The 23,159-nt window shown below is 28.8% G+C and overlaps 1 protein-coding gene across 1 annotated transcript; it reads left to right on the forward strand.

Moving 5' to 3' along the window:
- The first annotated feature begins 18,311 nt into the window (after positions 1 to 18,311).
- LOC114192068 (auxin-induced protein AUX28-like) lies at positions 18,312 to 20,641 on the forward strand. Its single transcript, XM_028081639.1, has 5 exons — positions 18,312 to 18,734; positions 19,133 to 19,359; positions 19,499 to 19,634; positions 20,083 to 20,144; positions 20,296 to 20,641. Exons 1-5 carry the CDS (start codon positions 18,460 to 18,462, stop codon positions 20,331 to 20,333), a joined length of 738 nt encoding a protein of 245 aa, XP_027937440.1. The 5' UTR covers positions 18,312 to 18,459; the 3' UTR covers positions 20,334 to 20,641.
- Positions 20,642 to 23,159: the final 2,518 nt, after the last annotated feature.

The raw sequence follows: 23,159 nt of genomic DNA on the forward strand, positions 1-23,159 counted from the left end.
GCAATATCTGGTCTTGTACACACCATCGCATACATCAAACTGCCCACCGCAGATGCATAAGGAACTCTACTCATATTGGTCTTCTCAACTTCATTTGAAGGACTCTGTTTAACACTCAGTTTAAAATGAGTAGCAAGAGGAGTACTCACAGCTTTAGCATTTTCCATCTGGAATCTCTGCAACACCTTCCTAATGTATTGCTCTTGTGATAGATAAATCTTCTTTTCTCTCCTATCACGTGAGATATGTATGCCAAGAATCCTTTTAGCAGCTCCCAAGTCTTTCATGGCAAAAGACTCGCCAAGTGTCTTCTTTAACCTGTCAATTCTGGAAATATCTTTCCCAACAATAAGCATGTCATCAACATATAATAACAGGATAATAAAGTCATCATTAGAAAAACTTTTAACAAAGACACAATGATCAGAAGTAGTCTTCATGTAACCCTGCTCACACATAAAAGACTCAAACTTCTTATACCACTGTCTTGGAGCCTGCTTCAAACCGTATAGACTCTTCCTTAGTCTACACACATAATCTTCCTTGCCTTTAACAAGAAAACCATCAGGTTGCTTCATGTATATCTCTTCCTCCAAATTACCATGAAGGAAAGTTGTCTTCACATCCATCTGCTCAACCTCCAAATCAAGAGTAGCAGCTAAACTTAGCATCGTTCTGATGGATGACATTTTCACCACAGGTGAGAAAATCTCATTGAAATCAACACCCTTTTTCTGTCTGAAACCTTTCACCACTAATCTGGCCTTGTACCTTGGAAGCGTAGAATTTGAATCTTGTTTCACCCTGAAAATCCACCTAGTTTCCAATGCCCTTTTGCCCTTAGGCAATTTCACCAAGTCGTAAGTGTGATTATCATGCAAAGATTTCATCTCATCTTGCATTGCATCCAGCCACTATTTCTTCTCTTCACTATCCAAAGCCTCTTCAAAACACTCAGGTTCTCCACCGTCAGTCAAGGTTATGTACTCATCATAGGAATACCTTGTAGAAGGTTGTTTCTGTCTATTAGACCTCCTGAGTTGGACTTGAGGTGATTCAGGTATATCACCAAGATCGTCATCATCATCATGTTCCTCTTGAGCATCATCAATTGGAACCTCTACTCCACTTCCAAACTGTTGATCATCAACATCACCATGTTGCTCATTGTCTTGAGCTTCCGTTTCAACATTCTCCAAATTGTGAGCGGGCAACCTCATCGGATTACCATCAGTGAGATTACTATCTTTCTCGGGTGTGGTCTTTTCCACCTTATCAATGTCTTCAATGGTCTGGTCTTCCATGAATTGTACATCACGGCTTCTAACAAGCTTCTTCTCAACAGGATCATAAAACCTGTAGCCAAATTCATCCTCACCATAGCCAATAAAGATACATTGCCTTGTCTTTTTATCTAACTTGGATCTTTCATCCTTAGGAACATGAACAAATGCCCTGCAACCAAAGACACGCAAATGATCATATCTAACATTCTTACCAAACCAAATTTTGTCTGGCACCTCAGTATTCAAAGCAACTGCGGGACTGAGATTAATAACATGCACAGCTGCAAGCAATGCCTCTCCCCAAAAGTGCTTAGGTAACTTTGCTTCTAAAAGCATACATGTAACCCTTTCAACCAAGGTCCTGTTCATCCTCTCCGCTAGACCATTCAACTGAGGAGTTTTAGGAGGAGTCTTCTCGTGTCTAATACCATGCTGCCTGCAATAAACATCAAAAGGTCCACGGTACTCACCACCATTATCACTACGGATGCATTTCAGCTTCTTGCCTGATTGCCTCTCAACCATAGCATGAAATTCCTTGAACTTTTCAAGTACTTGACCTTTCCGCTGAAGAGCATAGACCCATAGCTTCCTGGAACAATCATCAATAAAAGTAACAAAGTAAAGTGCACCACTAAATGACTTTACCTTTAATGGGCCACAAATGTCAGAATGCACCAATTCAAGCAATTCTGACTTCCTTGAGGGTGGATGCTTCTTAAAAGATACTCTAGTTTGTTTACCAGCCATGCAATGAGAACATTTCTCCAATTCTGCATTTCTCAATCCCATAAGCACATCCTTTTTAGCTAAGCAGTTAAGCCCTTTCTCACTTATATGACCAAGCCTCCGGTGCCACAAAGATGTCTCCATATACATAGCATTCACACTGTCTTTAGCAACCAAAGCTTTAGTCCAATACAATTTAGATTGTTTCTCCCTTATGGCCATAACCAAGTTACCTTTAGTGAGCTTCCATTTACTAGAACCAAAGTGATTGTCATAACCACAATCATCAAGCAACTGCACAGAGATTAAATTAAAACGAACATCTGGAGCATGTTTGACTCCTTTAAGTAACAACTGCACTCCCATGTTGGTTTGCAAGCAAACATCACCAACACCAATCACTTTAGACTCACCATCATTACCCATCTTCAACACTCCAAAATCACCAGAAGTGTAAGATGTGAAGAACTCCTTCCTAGGTGTAACATGCAGTGTAGCACCACTATCAATAATCCACATGCTCTCATCAGATACAAGATTAACAGACTCAAAGTCACGAAGAAGAACAAGATCACCATTTGTAGCAGTAGTGACACGATCATCATCATGATCATTCTCTCTCTGTTTGCCCTTCTTGTCTTTGTTCTCCTTTTTCCACTTAAAACAGTATTTCTGAATGTGCCCAGTTTTATGACAAAAATGGCACTCTAAATTCTTGTATCTTGACTTGGACTTGCTCCTACTCTTCTCTCTACCACCTTTATGTTCCTTTTTCTGACTTCTCCCCCTAGCTTCTGTAACAAGCATCTCAGACTGAGATGAAGAACCATGTGCCTTCCTTCTCATCTCTTCATTAAGAGCACCACTCTTTGCCATCTGAAAAGAAACAACACCATTCGAGGCAAAGTTCGTAATTGAAACCCGAAATACCTCCCAAGACTCTGGTAGAGTATTAAGCAACCATAATCCCATAACTTCGTCATCAAACTTTATGCCCATTCCTGACAATTGATCTAGGAGCCCTTGAAACTCATTTAAGTGATCAGAAATAGAAGAATTCTCCCTGTACCTCAAATTCATCAAGCAATTTAGCAAATACAATTTATTATTGCCCGACTTAGAACCATAAAAAGACTCAATCTTCTCCCACAAAGCTCTGGCATGTGTCTCATTAGCAATATGATTATAAACATTATCTTCAACATATTGCTGAATAAAACCACATACATGTTGGTGCTCAAAGTCCCATTTTTCTTCAGACATAGAATTTGGCTTCTGTGTAGTAAAGACCGGAAGATGCAATTTCTTGACAAATAATAAATCTTTCATCTTGCCCTTCCACAAATGATAATTTGTACCATTCAAAGCAACCATCTTTGCATTTGCCTCCATCATTCAAGCAAGTAAATATAGCCCAACCAAGAGCTCTGATGCCACTCTGATGGGGAAAACAACAACAAACAATATACCAGAGAATGCAGCGGATATAATTTCCCCTAACTTGCAAGAATCTATGAGGAGAAATAATTAAAGAGCAGCAATAATAAATCACCAAAAACACAAATAAAGGCATCAAGATTTTTAACGTGGAAAACCCCTTAAATCAAGGGTAAAAACCACAAGTCGTCCAGACCAAAGAAATAGCTCCACTATGATCAACAAGAGTACAAAAGAGTCTCAATCAATAGCACAAATTAGTGCCAACACCCAACCAAATAACAAAGCAACAAAGCTTTCAAATAGAGAAGAACAAGAGAGAAAAACCTCTACAAATCACTGTTGCAGTGCGAAATTAATATCTCCCAACTCAGACCTCGTATCAAAGATCCGACCGGTCATAATGAAGAGCAATGAGTTCCGAACCTGCTGTAAGAATTTCAGCCCGATCCAACGGTGAACGAATTCGCAGCGCCGAATTTACTGCGACAGCTCTATGAAAAACGTGAACAGAATTTTCCCTCTACCTCTCCCTCTCTGTGTTAGGGCTTTCAGTTTATTCTGACTCTATTGTTCTGCCTCTCTCTTTATTTTATAGCCTCCTCTCCACTAGGTTTAAGTGAGACATGGACTTCTCAAATTTTGGGCCTTTTTCTCCACATAGGAAGGGAGCCCAATACCCAACATAAACCCATGTTATAAATCTAAATTTTTGTAGCGGTAGTTGTATTATTATTACTTTTATCACTACGCGATATTATTATAGTGGTATTATTGTTAATATTATTATTATTATTATTATTATTATTATTATTATTATTATTATAGTTAAACGCACATTCAACTTTTATTTACTACGGGATCATATCTCAAATACTTGCACTTTTTATTTGTTTTGTTGTTCATTTTATCTCTATATTTGTGTAATTATTTGAATTAAGAAAATAGTTGCTAAAATTGGGAAAATGATAAAACTGACAAATATTTTTTTATTATGAATAATTATTTAAATTTAACAAATAATAATTAAGAGGATATAAAATTGTAAAAACAAAAAAGAGAACACAAAAAGTGTGTATCTTTTTATATATATGTAGTTGTTGTATTATTATTTTTATCACTACGGAATATTATTATAATGGTGTTATTATTATTATTATTATTATTATTATTATTATTATTATAGTTAGACACACATCTTATCTTATTTACTACGGGATCATTTGAATTACTAGTCCTTTTTATTTGTGTTGTTGTTGATATATATCTTTATATATAATTATAGATTATTCTTTTAAAAATTTTATAATTTATAATTTATATTAATACTATTATTAGTATTTTTAATGGTTAAATAAATATAAGAACAATTATATTATTATTTTAAACAAATTTGAAATAAAACAAAAAAAAAAACGTTCATACACACACGGTTCATAAGTTATTATAATTATTTCGTAAAATCAATTAACAGCACCATATTGTGATAGAAATTCTATTTATTATATTTAAAACTAAAATTATTATCACATCACTTAGATTTACTACTTCATTACTTTAATTATAATATTTACAATAATATAACCTAATTTTCATGACATTTTATTACATAATATTTTCACTACTTTTTTATTTTAATATATAAAATAAAGGCTTAAATATACATTTGATCCATATTTTTGTTGTTTTTATTCAATTTGGTCTTCATTTTCGTTTTGTATTCAATTAGGTCCTCATATTCGTCAAATTTTGGTCAATTTGATCCTTTTCACTAACGGTGTTTAAATATTTAATATTTTTGAACAGTACAGGCCACATGTCAACTCTTGTTTTTTTTATTTTTCTTAACTATTTTTAAATTCTTTTAAATTCTTTTTAATTTCTTTTTAAATTTTTAAATTTTTTTAATTTTTTTTAATTTCAAAAAATTGTCCTTGTGTCAAGTCACAATTGTGCCACGTGTCGATGCTAGTGCCACATGTCATTTTGGTTGTGTTATTTTTTTTTGTTCAATTTAGTCCATATATTCGTTATTTTTGTTCAATTTAGTTCCAAATTTTGTTAAAATAAGTCAATTTTTCCATTTCAAATTGACACCAAATTTAAACAAATTATATTAATATTTTTTTTAAAATTGACATTTTTATTAACTATTTTTTAAATTAAATTATAAATTATTAAATTTAATTATAAATTGAATAAATTTTTATATGTAATTGCTAAATAGAATATAATTATTTAAAATATTATAATAATATAATTATTAAATGTTTTTTCTAATATTTATATTCTAAAATACTTTTAAAATTGATATTTAAAAATATTTTAGAAAAGTAAACTAATATTTTTAAAATTAACATTTAAATACAAAATATTTTAGATTTTAATATCAAAAATGCAATAAAAATATTAAATATTTTAGATTTAAATGTCAATTTTACAAATGTTAATATATATTTTTAAAATTTTAATAATTATATTTTAATAGTATTTTAAATAATTATATTCTATTTAACAATTGAATCTAAGAATTATATTTAATTTTTAATTAAATATAATAATTTATAATTGAATTTAAAAAATAACTAATAATAATGTCAATTTTAAAAATTAAATTGTTCCATTTTATCAAAAATTGGGACTAAATTAAACAAAAATAACGAATATAGGGACTGAATTGAACAAAAATAATGAATATACGGACTGAATTGATCAAAAAAAAAATAATACAATCACAAACTGACACGTGATACTAGCATGGGCTAGTGAAATAATTATAACTTGACACGTGAAAATTTTTTTGAAATTAGAAAATTTTAAAAAATTTTAAAAAATTAAAAAAAAAACAAAAATAAACTAATAACTGACACGTGGCATGTACTATTAAAAAACGTTAACTATTTAAACACAGTTAGTCAAAACGACCAAATTGACCAAAATTTGACGAAAATGAAAACCTAATTGAACACAACGAAAATGAGGACCTAATTGAACAAAAACAACAAAAATAGAGATCAAATGTATATTTAAGCCTAAAATATAAAAAAAATACAACTCGTGCGTACGCACGGATCAGTCTACTAGTTTTATATAAATCTCATCACACTCATCTTCTTCATTCACATTCAAAAATCTTCTCACACTTATATCTTTTATCCACACTTATCTCCTTCACCCTTACTCATCTTTTTCATCCACACACATCCATCTAAATTTTTTCCATCATCTTCTTCATCCATATTCTTCTACTTTTGTCCTTTATTCATATTCTTCTTCTCATCTCCTTCCTTCATACCCATTTCTTCCATCTAGATTCATCTCCCTTAAACACATTCATCTCTTTCATCCCTTAATTATTTTTCCATTTTTTTCTTAGTTTATATTTGTTGAATGTGTCTTAGGATTTCCTGAATTTATTGTCATTAACGTCAGCCAAGCTGATGCTAAATTAAATAAATTGCAAATCTCTTTAACAAAAAATAAATTTAAAATTAGTAATGAGTTAGTGTCGACTAAGCCGATGCTAGTTATAGGTAGTTAAAGGTTGATGCTAACGGATTATCGTCCATAATTTTTGCTTGTTAGTGTTAGTTTTTGGCTAATGCTAAATATACCTTTTTTTTGTAGTCTCTCATTGATATGTCCATTTAAATAATGCAACAGTTTGAAGAAACATTACAAGAAAATATATCCTTAGCATTGGTCAAAAGTCAATGCTAACAAGCAAGCAAAAGTTGATACTAAATGATTATTAGTGTGTGATTTGCATCACACACAAGTGAGACTCTATAGCTATAGAAGCTAATTCGTTAGTGTTGACTTTTGAAGACTGGGCCTACCTAACATCAATTAATACGACATAGTTCATCACTAATTTTTAAATTGGTGTTTTAATTAAAGTAGTTTAGCGTCAACTATTACGATGCTAACTCATCAGTAAATTTTAAATTAATTTTTTAATTAAAACAATTTAATGTCGATGTGGTGTATTTTTATATAAATTAGGGTCAACTTAACTAATACTATATAAAATATATTTTTATATTAGTTTTATTTGTGTTAGTTTAGTCGGCAGTAATGATAGTAACTTCAAAAGAAATTCTCATACAACGTCTTCGTGTTCAATAAAAATAAAATATAAACGAAAAATATACAATAAAAAATTATATTGAATGATGGAGATGATGTGGAAGAAGGAGATAAATGTTAATGGAGGAGACGAGTATGAATGGAAATAAGGAGAAGAATATAGATGAAGAAAAATGTGGATGAAGTAGTGTGTGGATGACAAATGCTAACTTAAATAGTATAAATGTTAAATATAAACTCATGAAAGATTACATTGGAGGAATTATGAATGGTAGATCGACTATCTCAATAGGATAAATTCTAACTAAACTTTGATACCATAAAAAAAAAAGTTATTTTTGAATAAGTCATTTGTCTTACTATTCAAATATTGATCATTATATAAAGATTTGAAATAATAGAAAGATCTACCAGAAATATCATTATATATTTAATAATATCATATAAAATACTTATCACTTCAATATTTTTTTTATTAAAGGGTTTTTTAAGTGAGAAATATAGTTTTTCTTCTCTCTTAAGCATTACACCATGTAATGGTTTATAAATACTACATAGATGTAAACACTATAAACCAAAAGTCTAATCAAATGCTAAAATTTTTAATGTGAGTATTTAATTTAAGAGTTAAGTATGTTTTTAGTCTCTGAACTTTGATCCAAAATTGAAATTCGTCTCTGTTTGAAACTTCAATATATTTTGGTCCCTAAACTTTAAAAATGAATGAATATAGTCCTTTTAACTTAATTACGTTAACTTTTGTTGAGGTGTCGAACATATTTCTCAATAGATATTGAACCAAGAATGTGTCAAACAGTGTAAAAAACTTCAATACTAATATAAAAAGTGTTCGACACGTAAAAAAAAATTAACATAATTGGGTTAAAAAGACTATATTCATTTATTTCTAAAGTTCAGGGACCAAAATGTATCGAAGTTTCAGACAGAAACGAATTTCAATTTTGAGTCAAAGTTCGAAGACTAAAAACATATTTAACCCTTAATTTAATTAAGTTAGTTCTATCGGTATTCTCACCGTTAACAACTTAAATATTAATATCTTTTTTCACAACAGAAAAAAGTTTAAATAATGAAGTTGAAATAAAAAATGGCACATCATATATTCTAAATATTTTAGAAAAAGTTAGATCTTATTTAATGTAAAACTACTATTATATTATAAAATGATTTCAACTTAATAAAGATTAGCATCTCGATCTATTAACATAATTATATATTTAATCGTTAATATCATAATTATAATACTAATAACATGATAATACAAAACAATTGAAACAGTAATCAAGATCCATTTAAATAAACATTTCTTAAAGAAAACTATAAATATAATACATTCATGATAGACTTATATATAAAAATATTTTTTTTTAATAAGTAGTCCTACATTAACAACTACTTGTAGATGCTCATGAATAATAAAATGGCAATCATAATTTATAGTAACAATTAATTGACAACCATATATTATGTTGTTGACTATTAAAATGCAATGATAACAATCCAATAATAACTGATATAAATTAATGTATAAATTATAATACAGAAATATTATCGGATAAGGTGTTGTAATGAAATATAATTAAACAATATTACTATACAATGAAACAATAATAATTATAACATGATAACAATATAACAATTGTTACATGATAACAATACAAACACAATTAAGGGTCAAAGGATCTTCACGCACATTCCCAATCACCCAAACGTCATTTAGAATAAATAATATATATTGCAAAGAATGAATAGATGTCAAATTATTTTCTTCATTTGATTATTTCAAGATAATAATTGTGCATAGTCATATCCAAATAAAAGCCAATAATAACATTCATTTACAGTTTTGTACTCTTATGGGCTTGATGCGAGTATACTGGTGTGTATAATAAAATTAATATATATATATATATATATATATATATATATATATATATAAAGTAAAAGTATAATTGAATATTGATAAAGAAAGCGGAGAAATAAACTTGTAACCATTAGTAGAATAGAATGAGTTATAAATTTTGACCAATAATTTTAAACTAAAATAATATATATATATATATATATATGCAAAGTTATTAAAATTCATTTTTTATAAGTAGTGTAGGAATTTTTCTGCCTCCTATACACGCTCACAAGTAATGTGACAGTGTTTCTTCCTCCTACGTATGTTTTTAACTTATATGTGAACAAATATATAAAGTAAATACACTAGTTATAACTTTATTTTATCGAGAAAATAAATAATGTATATAATTAATGACAAGATAGGAGGTCAAGACTATTCTGTTGCCCAAAAAGCTTTGCTTCCAAATAGGGGCGAATCTGAGTAGGTTAGCAGGTGGCCATGCCCCACCTCCAAATTTTTAAATTCGGGTTAAATATATATTTGATTTTATTTTTTTGTTTAATTTTGTTACTCTAGTCTTAATTTTATTTTTCTCGATAAGATCTTTGTTAATTTTATTTTATTAGGTACTTTTTATTAATATGTTTTAAATAATTAACAGTACACGTTTTATTTCGTGAGTTTTTTGTTTTTGTTTTTTTAATTATTTGTTTTAATTATTTTATTGGGTATTTTTTATTAATATGTTTTAAAAGATGTCTATGTATCAACCCAACCGTGTGCTACATGTCAAAGTCAATATTTTATATTTAATTTGGTTCTATATTCATGATTTTTGTTCAATTTAGTTTCAATTTTGTTCCTCTCAAAATTGAGACCAAATATTTTATATAAAATTTATAATGATGTTTTTATTAAAACTCACATTTTTATTAATACTTTTAGTTTAAGGTTATAATTAATTAGAATGAAAACTTGAAGATGAGAACTAACACCATTCATCTAAAATTTTAAAATTGGTCCCCGTCCTTAAAATTTTTGTTCTAATATTAAACTAATTGTAACCCTAAACCAAAATATTTAATAAAAATGTGAATTATAATAAAAACATTATTATAACATTTATATAAAAGAATAAATTTGGTCCCAATTTTGAGAGTGACAAATTTGCTCCGTTCTTAAAAAATTTGGGATTAAATTAAATAAAATAATGAATATATAGACCTAATTGAATATAAACATTGATTCTGACACGTAGTATGTTGCTGGGTTGACACGTAGACATCTTTTAAACATAAAAAATATTAATTTTAAAAAAATATATAAAAAAAACAAAAAAATCACAAAGTGACACGTAATAGTCATCATTCATTACAGTTAATTATTTAAATGATATTAGCTAAAAAAACAAATTGAACAAAATTGATGAAAATTAAGACCTGATTGAACAAAAAAAAAATAATACTAGGACTAAAATGAAAAAACTGAGAAAAATAAGGACCAAATGTATATTTTAACCCTTTTTATTTTTAAGAAAATAGGTATATTGATGAAGAATAAAATAATAGATTCATTTTTTAAAAGTAATAAAAAGAAAGATACCCGTGAAGATGAAAACAATCAAGATTTACTTCTTCACATATTTTAAAGAATGATATTAAGGATCCAATTGTTGAATTAAAATAATCCTTTAAGATTCAAAATATTACAAGTGGAAAATTTCATATTACTTTATTTGGAACTTATTCTAGAAAAAATGTTTTCAAATATGGAAATATTTCATGAGTGAAAGAGATGAAATTAGAAAACCTTATTTGAAATGAGTTCCATATCAAATACAACTTCAAAACTATCATTTTTTCTAAGGAGAAAAATACAAGAAAATTTCAATACTAAATTATATTTCAATACTAAATTATATATACTTTTGCTATATTAGTGATAAAAATTAAATATATAAAATTTGAGTATATTCTTTTGCTCCTTCAAATTTTTTTGTCAAGATCCACCATTGCTTTTGATAAAGGCTCTATGGTGACAGGTCAAGTCAGGCATGAATAATGTATACCATTACCTGATCTGCAATAATAGAAAGTGTGACCCAATATCAAATTTTTTTTTAGGAGTTGTGGGTATCATAAATACCTACAGATACTTAAAAAAATTAATTTATAGATTTTTAAAATAGAATCTAATTAAAATTAATATATATATATATATAACATAAATTAAATATAATATATTTTAATTTTAATTAAATTTAAACCAGTAAAATATAAATTCTATTATTAAATTATAAATTTTTTAAAATAGTTATCGATACGAGAAAGTGGATATTTACCATAGTTCAAAAGTCGATAATAACAATTGACACAAAGTAGTTATTAGTGTCGGTTTTGTATGTGTATGTCACACTAAAATCATGGATACTAGTTTGTTTGTAATGATTTTTGAAGATTGAGTCGACACAAATTTATCACTAATTTTTACATTAATTTTTTAATTAAAACAATTTAGTATTGATTTGATTGATGCTATAGCATTTTTATAATTTTAATATTAGTTTAATTTACATCAATTTGGTCTTAAAAAATTTGCACATAAACTCCATGTTAAAATAATATAAATGAAAAAAAATATATATAACGAATTAAGGAGATAACTATAAATGAAAAAGATGAATATGTGGATGGAGTAAATGAGTATGAATGAAGAAGATGAGGAGAAAAATGTGAATCAAAAGATGAGGAAAAAATTGTAGTTGAAGATATATGTGGATCAAAAACATGAGCGTCAATAAGGGAGATGAGTATGGATAAAAGATAGAATGTAAAGACTTAGATTTAAATATGACAAATCTCCTCACTCATAATTTTATTCTCTCACTTCATTGCACGCACTCATCTTCAGTGGCAGATCTTCAACCAATATTTTGGGAGTGTCAAAATTTTGGTTGAATTAACTTTTTTGTTCATTTTTTCGTTCAAAAATCTCAAGTTGGTCTTTCAGTTTTTTTAGTCTCAATTTGGTCTTGATTTTTAAAAATTGATGCATGGTCATTTTCGTTAAATTTCTTTGAGTAAAGCAAGAATTTTTCATCAAAGTTGACACTAGAATTATGTCATTACACCAATAAAGCAAACCATCTATATTCACAACTTCAATATTGATGAAAAAACTTTGATTTGATTCAAGAAATTTAACAAAAATGAACAAATTACATAATTTTTTCAAAAATCGGGATTAACTTAAGACTAAAAAATTCTGGAAGACCAACTTGATATTTTTGAATAAAAATAGGAATTGAAAGAATAATTCCAAATTTTTTAAATAAACTAGTAAAAACATTGTATTTACTTGTTTTATGATAATAAAAAAATAAAATTATAATTATTGTTATTATTATAATTATAAAATTAAATATAAATAATTTTTATAATTTTATAATTATTAATTTTCATTTAGAATGATTAATTTTAAAAATATAGTCAAATAAAAAAATGGTTAAATTAAAAAAATATTACATAAAAATATAATATTAATAATATAATTTTATTTAAAAAAATTAAAAAATAAAATTGAAAATAAATATGGACAACAAAAAGAAATTTTTTTATATATAAATATAAATGTATATTTTTTAAAAAAATATCAAAAATATCAAATATATAAAATATATTAAAAATATTTAATTTTTAATAAATATACTTAAAATTACATAAATATAAAAATATTTGGGGGGCCATGGCATCCTCTAGTCACTACTATGGTTTGTCTTTGCTCATCTTCTTCTTTCACATTCATAAATCTGTTTAAACTTATCTTTTATGCACACTCATCTCTTCCCTCACATTCATCAAAATGTAAAAAACATATATGAATTCATAATATATAATTTAGCGTAAGTTAAGCATTCGTTAAGTTAGATAAATAAAATATTAAAAAAAAAAGATTAAATATATTTTTAATCCCTAAAACTTGAACATGAAATTGAAATTCATGTTTATATCAAACTTTGATACATTTTTACCCCAAACATAAATAAAAAAATGAATATAGTACTTTTAATACAATTATATATTTATTCTTAAAGTTTGAAATTAAATTGTTTCAAAATTTAGGATAAGAACGAATTTTAATTTCACGTTGAAGTTTATGGACTAAAAATATATTTAATCCAAAAATAAATAAGGTCAGTGTTGTTAAGTTGACGATGATAATCTTATTTATTTTTAAAATTTATTTTAATTTTTTCAAATGATTAATACATATTTAACCCATACTAACTTAAATAAATTTAAATGTTAAAAAATAATTGATATGCGTTAAACTAACACTAACTTTATTTATTTTCAATATTTTATTTAGCATCACTATGAAGATCCCAACACAAATATTTATTTAATAAAAAACTTAAAAAATAATTTTTTATTTTAAAATTTATTCTAAATTACCTTAGCAAATTAACTTAGCGACAATTAAGCCAACTAACATAAGTATTTATTTATTAAAAGAAATATAAAAGTGATTTTATTTTTTATAAATTTATTATTTGCATCAAATTAGAGACGACTAAGTCGAGGTTAATAATATAGCAATTTGATAGACGCTAATATTTAAAATTTAAATTTATGTTTCCTTATAGTTTATAATAAAGTATAATGAAAAAATTAACTCGTTTCTACTCGAAATTAATTGAATTATAAACATATTAACCACTCATTATTATTTTAAGTTGGATTTTCTAATGTGTTAGATACACTGCCAATATATTCTAACCGAATCTTAATTTCTTTGAAATAATAAAGAATCCTAATGAAATAAAATAGATTATAAAAATTATAAATGAAAATAATGTCATTAAATATTATACTTTATCATGTAATATGAATGGATAAACTTTTTGATACGTCAATTAATCATAAATAATCCGTGTAATGTTATTGACGATTAAAGACGCATGAGTGAAAAAAACACCATGAACCTCAAGGCTATCTATTTTTCTATCAAATATCAAATAGATTATGATTTTTTTTTCTTATATAGTGGTCATTTTATTCATCTTAATTCAAAGTGGAACTCCTAAACCAACTTACTTAAATTGGGAGAAATGGAAGAAGTTCACTCCTTTTGCGCTGTGCCATTGAGGGTATCTTAAACACTCCTCCACAAAATTATAATGTTTTAAATCTTCCTTTTGTCGTTTATACCAAAAAACAAAAATGTCGGGTATGTCTAGAATATTTGGTATGAAGCTGAAACTACAAGAGAATCCGACTTATATATTTTCTTCTGGTTTACTTACGCAGCAACCTCTGCAACTTTGCCCGTCTTATATTTAATCAGTACTGAATTCGTAATGTGTGCATTTGTGTGTATGGTTAAAGAGAATCTCAAGTTAAATGACATTTATGGCTAAGAAAGGTGAGAAGTTATTCTGGTTGGAAGTTATTCTGCACCCACCTCCCAGCATAAAGTTGATTTCAACATAAGCCTTAGTCTTGTTTTGTTCCTTTTGGTTTTCTTATGAATAACAGAAACAAAGAGTGAGAGACAAAACATGTGGAACAAAGCTCCTCTTACACGAAAATGAAAAAGTTATTTTGTTAGCCTTTATTTATAAAAAGAAACATGCATGTCGCACAAGTCAGCAAAGAGACAATGGTAAGGTTTAGGACTAAGACTTTGTTCATGAAAGAGAATATGTAACATGCTGGATCTAAGGAGTGTATAGCCAAATATGAGAGTTATGCATGTGAAATAATGAGCCTAGCTAGCTGGTATACAACAGAACTCAATTAATTTCTCGTTGCAGTGCCTATATTCTGTGTTGTGTTTAGCAAATTAAAGTCGACCCTGGATACATAGCTAGTACCGAAACCAGTGGCATGTGCAGTACTGACACAAATAGTTTCTCAAACATTGACAAAAACCACTCCATGGAATTCTATGTAACATGGTCATTTTGATTTTCGGTGGATGCTGTAATCAAGAGAAGGGAACCTTTATCGCTGCGTGTACAATTTTGGTAACCATGGAACCCAATTTCAACTTTGTCACGGAGCTCAACCAAACCACAGTATTGGACATCATTCGGAACAAGTAAAGGAACCAAAGTTTTTACGTTTGGAAAACCAACTTAGTTCTATATGAACAGATGTTGTTGTATATGTTTGTTAGCTTAGGAAAGTCACGAGAGCTCTCTCACTGCCACGCCAAATATCTGCTGCATCTAACTTTTTGATCACTTTCTGTTCTTCGGTTTTTCTGCTTCACCATAGCTTTAGCTAGATCTTAGATTCTCGCACTTTATCAAACACTTTCACCTCTATTTTTTAGTCTTTTAAACACACCGATATGAACTACCGATATCTAAAATCATTAACAATCATTGAACAATTATTTTCATCCACAACATGTTTTCTTTCTGTGTCTCTCCAATTAATCAGGCTCAGTGCATTCTAATAAGGAATAATATTGTGTACCAAACTACATTATGTGAAATAATGCAGAGAAAGGTTTAACAAAAAAGTATGATTCCATGCGCTTAGTTGAGCCATGGTAAACAGTAATGTAAAACTTATATTCATGATTTACTGAATAGATATATATGGGTGGAGATTCAATCATTAGGTCATAATACATATAAAAGAACGTCCACGTCTAAAATAAATTTGAGAATATGAGGTTTATTAATAATTTTTGTGATTGATAACAGTCTTATTGAAATAAAAGATTTTTGGATAAGAAAAGAGAAGATGGATTGTGAATTGAATGAGTGGAAAGAGTTTTAGATAGAGAATGTTAGGGTTTGATGATGAAATAAAAAAAAAAAAAAAAAATTGGGAAGAGAGGATAGTGAGTGGGGTGCCCTGCAGCGGCGCACATGGCATAGGGTTTGACCCTTAAGGGTACATACGGCCAACAAACTCACATGGGCTTTTTTGTGGGCCCTCACACTTCATCCACCTCTACCCAATGAATCTTACCACATGCCTCTGTTACCCATGGGTCCCACTTTCCTCCACCCTTCCCTCTCATCTCATTACCCCATAAGGAGGGGTACTGCAAAAGGCTAACACAGAAATAACCTCCTTGCTTCACCATTTTTCCTACCTTCAATGCTTCTTTCTTATTCTCTTCATTACCTACCCTTTTTTTCCTTCACATCTATTCTTCATTATTTTACCATTTTTTCAACGTTTTTCTTACTGGAGGAGGACCACCCTCATTCAAACCTCAAATCAAAATTTTAAAAAGGTATTAAAGACCCCCAAAAACTCTTCCACACACCACAAAATTACCAAAATAAGCCAATAAAATTAGATCGTTTTATCATACATGGTATAGTTTACCTAGTAATTTCATTAACCTTAAAAGAGACAAGGGAAACTCAAACTTGTACGAGGAGTGATAAAAGATAAATGCAGATGAAAAGTGCTTTTTCTTTTTTTTTCGTTATTTCGAAGATGTTAATGGACTCAATTACTTAATCAATTTCCTTAGGAAGATGTCTCTGAATTTGCATTGTATAGTCATCCCACAAATCAAAGTCATAGCCGAACAAGATTTGTTGTTTCGAACACGGGGTGTAACTATCTACCTAGGCTAGGAAAATCTTAGACACAATCTTGAGTTCATTATTTTCTCACGATCCGATGTTGTTTTTGCCCCATTGTTGAAAGGTAGCATAGGTCAACTTAATTGTGCTCTCGTGCGATTCTAAAGCAACACCTCAGATATCAATATACCACAAATCTAGTACATGTATGCACGCTACAACAACAACAACAGTAATGTCCTTCTTCTATATCTACTTTTCATCCCACAATTTCTGTTGGTGAATCATCTTCACCACTAACCACATCCCAATATAAAACTTTTTAACTTCACCACAAAAAGATTCTACGTAAACTTTTAGTATTTAAACTTCGCCACTAATCCCTTTTTCCGATGACGTCAGTGTCCAAAAGCTGTTATATATCACAAAGGCTACACTACACAAAGCATGATTTACTTTTGTCACAGTTTATAGCAAATCACTTCAAAAGATCAATGACATTCTCGCCATATCCAAAAAAAAATATTTTACTCTTGTTAGTGTAAATGTACTTGACGTATATATATATAGAAAACCATTTTTGTGAAATAAGAAATCTACTTCAGAAATGAAGTCCTTGAGTCTAGGATTGTTATTCACTGGTCCCAAATTATACATGATGGATCGCAGACCGACAACTAACTGATGATGATGCTAAATCCAAAGATGAATAACTGAGTTCACACCCTGCAACCACGATCTCTGCTGGATGAAGAATACCATAATGCAATGCACATTTAATCCTAAACATTTGTCAGCAACACGAAAGATACATAAAGTCCTTTCTATTTTTGTTTTCCTGAAAGAAGAAAAAACATTTACAGTTGCTAACTCACATGTCGTATTAATTTGTGAGGTGTGAGTGCGTGCATGCAGTAGAAAGTTAGCCAAGAAAAAAGTTATACATGACGCTGATAGGTAGTAAATACCACATCTGCATGATAGCAGTGAGGTAGCTGGAACGATACACGGAAGAACAAAATAGTAAATAGTATAAATTTACCACCGTTTCTGTGAAAATAGAAAACCCTAGAGGGGTTATGATAATGAAAAATAAATAAATAAATAAAAGAAAAAAGAAAAATGTAAAAGGAGGTAAGCAAGAAGAAGTGGGCATCCACTTCCACTTCTTCCACTCAACAATCATAGGAAGATAACATGACGTTGTCGTTGCCTATCCCAACAAGGTTGTAAAGGTCTCGGTCGCACATTCCTCCACGTGGCAGAGACCCATTGCTCCATGAAGTTGTTAAAATGACAAACCACCCCATCGCTTGTTGTATTAATGCCCACTTCACCCAAACTGTTAACGAATTAACGTGGCTGCCCCTATATACCTCACCCCACTACTGTTATTATTATTGCACAAAAGAGCCAAATCCCTGAATGCTTAGAGAGAGAAAGAGTGATAAAGTGGAAGAAGAAAAGAACAAGAGTGAAACTCGAAGATGGTGTTTGAGGAAACTGAACTCAGGCTCGGACTTGGACTACCTGGGAATGGAGCCACTGCAACTGAACCACCACCAGCAGCAGCAGCAGCAGAAGGAGTGAGAAAGAGAGGGTTCTCTGAAACTGAGACTGAAACAACCACCGTTGATTTGAAGCTTAACCTCTCCCCAAAGGAAGTTTCTTCTGCTGATGGAACAGATCCACGTAATAAGCCAAACACTTCGCCTAAGGAGAAAACCCTTTTGCTTCCCGATCCCGCCAAACCTCCTGCTAAGTAAGTACTACTGCTATACAACAAACCAATAATTTTTACACAAACTTTAGTGGTTTTATGTTGTTACTGCCTTTAATTCTTCTTGTATATGGAGACTTGTTCCTGCTAATTTTCTATCTGTAACTTTTTCATTATGTTTCATGGAGTTAAAACACGTAAGTTTAATAAGGATGTTTTTATCAGTGTTTATATTAATGATATGGTCAACTTGAGGTGTCTGAATAGAATTTAGAGAAGGAAGTAAAAACCAGTGACTAAAAATTTTCACTGTAAGAGAGAATATGAAACTGGATCTACAAAGCAATAATCTTTTGATGTAATAACATAGAAAAGTGCATAAGCATGAAGACAAATAGAGTTAGTGATAGTTATGAATATGATGAATAAAAAAATTTTAGGGAGCAAGTTGTGGGATGGCCACCAGTGAGGGCTTTCAGGAAGAACATGTTTGCAGCACAAAAGAAGATGGTAGAGGAAAGTGAGAAGAATAACAGCCCTAATGCAAGCTTTGTGAAAGTTAGCATGGATGGAGCACCTTATCTCCGCAAAGTGGACTTGAAGATGTACAACAGTTACCCACAACTCTCTGATGCCTTGGGAAAAATGTTTAGCTCTTTCACCATTGGTAACTATAATTAACCACTCATTAATTTCTTTCTTTTTCCCTTATTATATTGAAGCAACAAAAGATATGGATCTTAAATTTAATTATCCATGCATGTGAACATAATAAGATTGAATGGTGTGGTGTTGATATATTGAAGGAAATTGTGAATCCCAAGGCTTTAAGGATTTCATGAATGAGAGCAAGTTGATGGATCTTTTGAACAGCTCTGACTGTGTCCCAACCTATGAAGACAGGGATGGTGACTGGATGCTTGTCGGTGATGTTCCATGGGAGTAAGTTATCTTCCACTTCATCTACCCAAATTATTTATATAATTATTTCAACTTCTAAAATAGTTTCAATAAGAAAGAAAAAGAAAAGAGAAAATAAAACCACAAAAACAAGACAGGAACTTCGTATGCACATCACATTGTTATTTCAAACAAGTCCTTATCCAATAAACTTTGCGTAAAAAAATGTGCATGTTTTAAGGAAATTATGTGTGATCATCTCAATTTTTTTAATCATGTCCATGTGCATCAGAATAAGCATTCCTCTTATTATGCTATATATATATATTCAGATTAATAGTGCACAACCTTCACATTAAAATATATGTATTATCAGAACAGAAAATTTTCTCAAGTGTTTCCACATATATATTTAGATTACTTCCTAATTCTCAATTATTGTATAATTTAATTAATAAATAACATGGACTAATTTGTTTGTGTCAACCAGGATGTTTGTTGAATCATGCAAGCGTTTACGTATCATGAAAGGAAAGGAAGCCATTGGACTGGGTTAGTATCTTAATTTATTTGATGTACTTTTACTTTTACTTACTCTTTATACAAAAAAAGAAACCCTACTCATTACTCATGATTCCATGTATATATAATAATCAATATCCCTCCATTATGAAATGAAAATGGTTTTGTTGTTGTGTCTCAGCACCAAGAGCCATGGAGAAATGCAAGAACAGGAGCTAGAGCAGTAATTAGCATAACCTGTTCCAGCATCGCTAGTGGTGGTTGACTTAGTAACTGCAGACACAGATGGAAAGAGCAGGGTGTTAAAATATAGTTAAATTGTGCATCATTATTATTATTATTATTATGGTTTGTTATATAATATTATTTCAAACAAAGCAGTGAGATGTCTAAGTATAAATTATGAACACAAACGATAATCACTCTAAATTATGTTCCAAGACTTTCATGTTTCTTTAATCGTTGTGTGCTTGCGTAATAAGTTTAATAAGTTGTTTGTCTTGTAGTTATATATTTTTCATTTTCTACTTTTCAACTTGTCCTTTTTTCTTCTCCGCCATCATTGATTCCTTGTATTCATCAAATTTTTTATTTGTATAATATTAAATTGTATTGCATGGATGTTAGTTTTTGTTTTAGGTCTAGAATGGAGTAGCCAGTACTTGAAATGTTCCCAAACATGCTAGATTGGAAGACAACATCATGTGCACGCACAAAGAGCATTTATGCATGTCTATATTCATATCAGTTCACTTTATTATTCTTTTATATATATATTTGTGAAGAGTTATTATCATCACTATATACAAACTTCTTTTTATACAAACTTCGTTTTATGCCACCTATTTATATGTCTCCCTTTTTTTTATATAAATTATTATTGTGAGATTGTATAATTAGTACCACTCATGACAGTTTTCTTAATTTAATGACTCAACAGTACTTGGTTGGATTAATATAAGGAGAAATTGAATTAATTAATACAAAAAATTCATAACAAATAAAGAATTAGAGAAAAAAATATATGATGAAACTAGATCGATAAAGAGAAAAATAGTATTATTAAAATGTTATATAAATATAGTGTATGAATAATATAAGTCTAATGTAAACTGTCTTGCCTCTCACATCTGTCAAGATTAAAGAAAAAACAATTTTAGACATGATAAGGTATAAAAGCTAAAGAATTAAAGAGCAAATTTAGTGACAAAAATTGTTTTTTATCGGTGTGAGAAAATATTTCATTAATAATCAATTTTAGTGCTAAAAGTTATTAATTATTATAGTAATCAATTTAGACATTAATTTACAAAATAAAAAATTATTTGTTATTAAAATAGTCAATATTATCAATAAAAAATTATATTTGGTCTCTAAATCAATTTCTAAAATTTAATTACTAAAGAAAATTGATCACTAAAAACTATCAAGGTTTTTATTACCAAAGAATTAATTTTTAAATTATTATCCAAGTAATTAGTGACCAATTTAGAGATCAAATTATAATTTTTTAATTATAATATTGACTATTTAAGTAATCAATAATTTTTTATTTTATAAATTATATCTATATTAGTTATTATAATGTAACTAATAAATTTTAAATTTTAAAATTAGTTATTAATAAGATATTTTTATATAATGTACCGGAGAGCATAAGATTCTAAAATATTTTACATTTGTCATTTGCCGATATAAGATCTTACTATCACATAAAATTTACATCATTTGTCAATATTTTAAATTTTATGTGGTGCCAAGATAATTTGTCAATATTATTAAAAGAGAATTTCTTGTAATATCTAGAATTGTATTTTATGTTATGAACGTCTAACCAATAACTAAAAAGTGAAAACTAAAAACATATAGCTACTAGAAGAATAAATGTGTAACAAAATATTATTATTTGTCTTTAATTTAAAATGATTTTTCTATTTTTTTTATTACGAAGACTTTATATTAATCATTATTTTACGAATAAATAGCCTTTTATTTTGGTACTATATGAAGGGAATTTGGTGATGGCTGGTGTGTGGAGTTTATTGAAATAATACATGATCGTTCTCATTATAATATTATACTAAACAAGGTAAAGTTTAAGAATTGTTTTCCTCTTAAATGCAGTTACTTGCAGAAGTAATATTGTTAAAATTTTAGACACTCCTGTCATGCACATCCCCTTCATCCCAGTTTCTTATAAAATACAGTTCTTTTAAACAATAAATTTAGCCATCTGAAAAGATATTATAATATTCTAGATCTTACAAATAAAAAAAATAATAATTAAACTAAATTTTAAATTAATGAAAATTAAAACGTAAATAAAAACTACATATAAAGATGTAAGCTTTATAAAATATTATAGTTTAAACCAAACTTACAAAACAGTTATAATCTAATATAACAAAATTTAATTAAAATGAAAAAAAATTATTATGAATATATTTTATTTAGCTCTTACTTAAAACATACTATAACCAGAAAAATTCTTCAGAAATTCAACAAGAACGAGTAATTTATCTATTTTTACAATACTAATTAAAGATGTATTGAAATACGTGATGCAATTTATCATTTTTTTTTGGGGTGAGAGATGTTCTGAGCTTAAACAGTAGTGATACTAATGAGTCAATGTCAGGGAATTAATGAGTCTTTAATATGATAATGAGTCACTGTCACAAACTTAATGACTCTTTAAGACGACAATGATATATTCTTCTGACAATTACTTTGCCAGAAAATATGCTTATTCTAATATCCTCAAATTGTTCCTTTCAACTTCTATATATTACCAAACGCAAATTGTTATCCAATATTTCAGAATTGTCTTCAAAATATTTTGCAATGTCTGCGTTTGCAAGAAAATCCTGTGTTACTGTGAACCACAGTTGTTGCCTCACTATTAATGGAAGGAAATTAGCTTTATGAATCTGCTATTTTTTTTTTTCCTTTTCTCTTCATTAGGTGGAGACTGAAAATAATGTACAGAAATTGCTTGCCATCATCATTATATTTAAGATTATTGTTCATTTAAACCTTTATATT

Source organism: Vigna unguiculata, chromosome 7, assembly GCF_004118075.2.
Source record: "Vigna unguiculata cultivar IT97K-499-35 chromosome 7, ASM411807v1, whole genome shotgun sequence".
Lineage (NCBI taxonomy): Eukaryota > Viridiplantae > Streptophyta > Magnoliopsida > Fabales > Fabaceae > Vigna > Vigna unguiculata.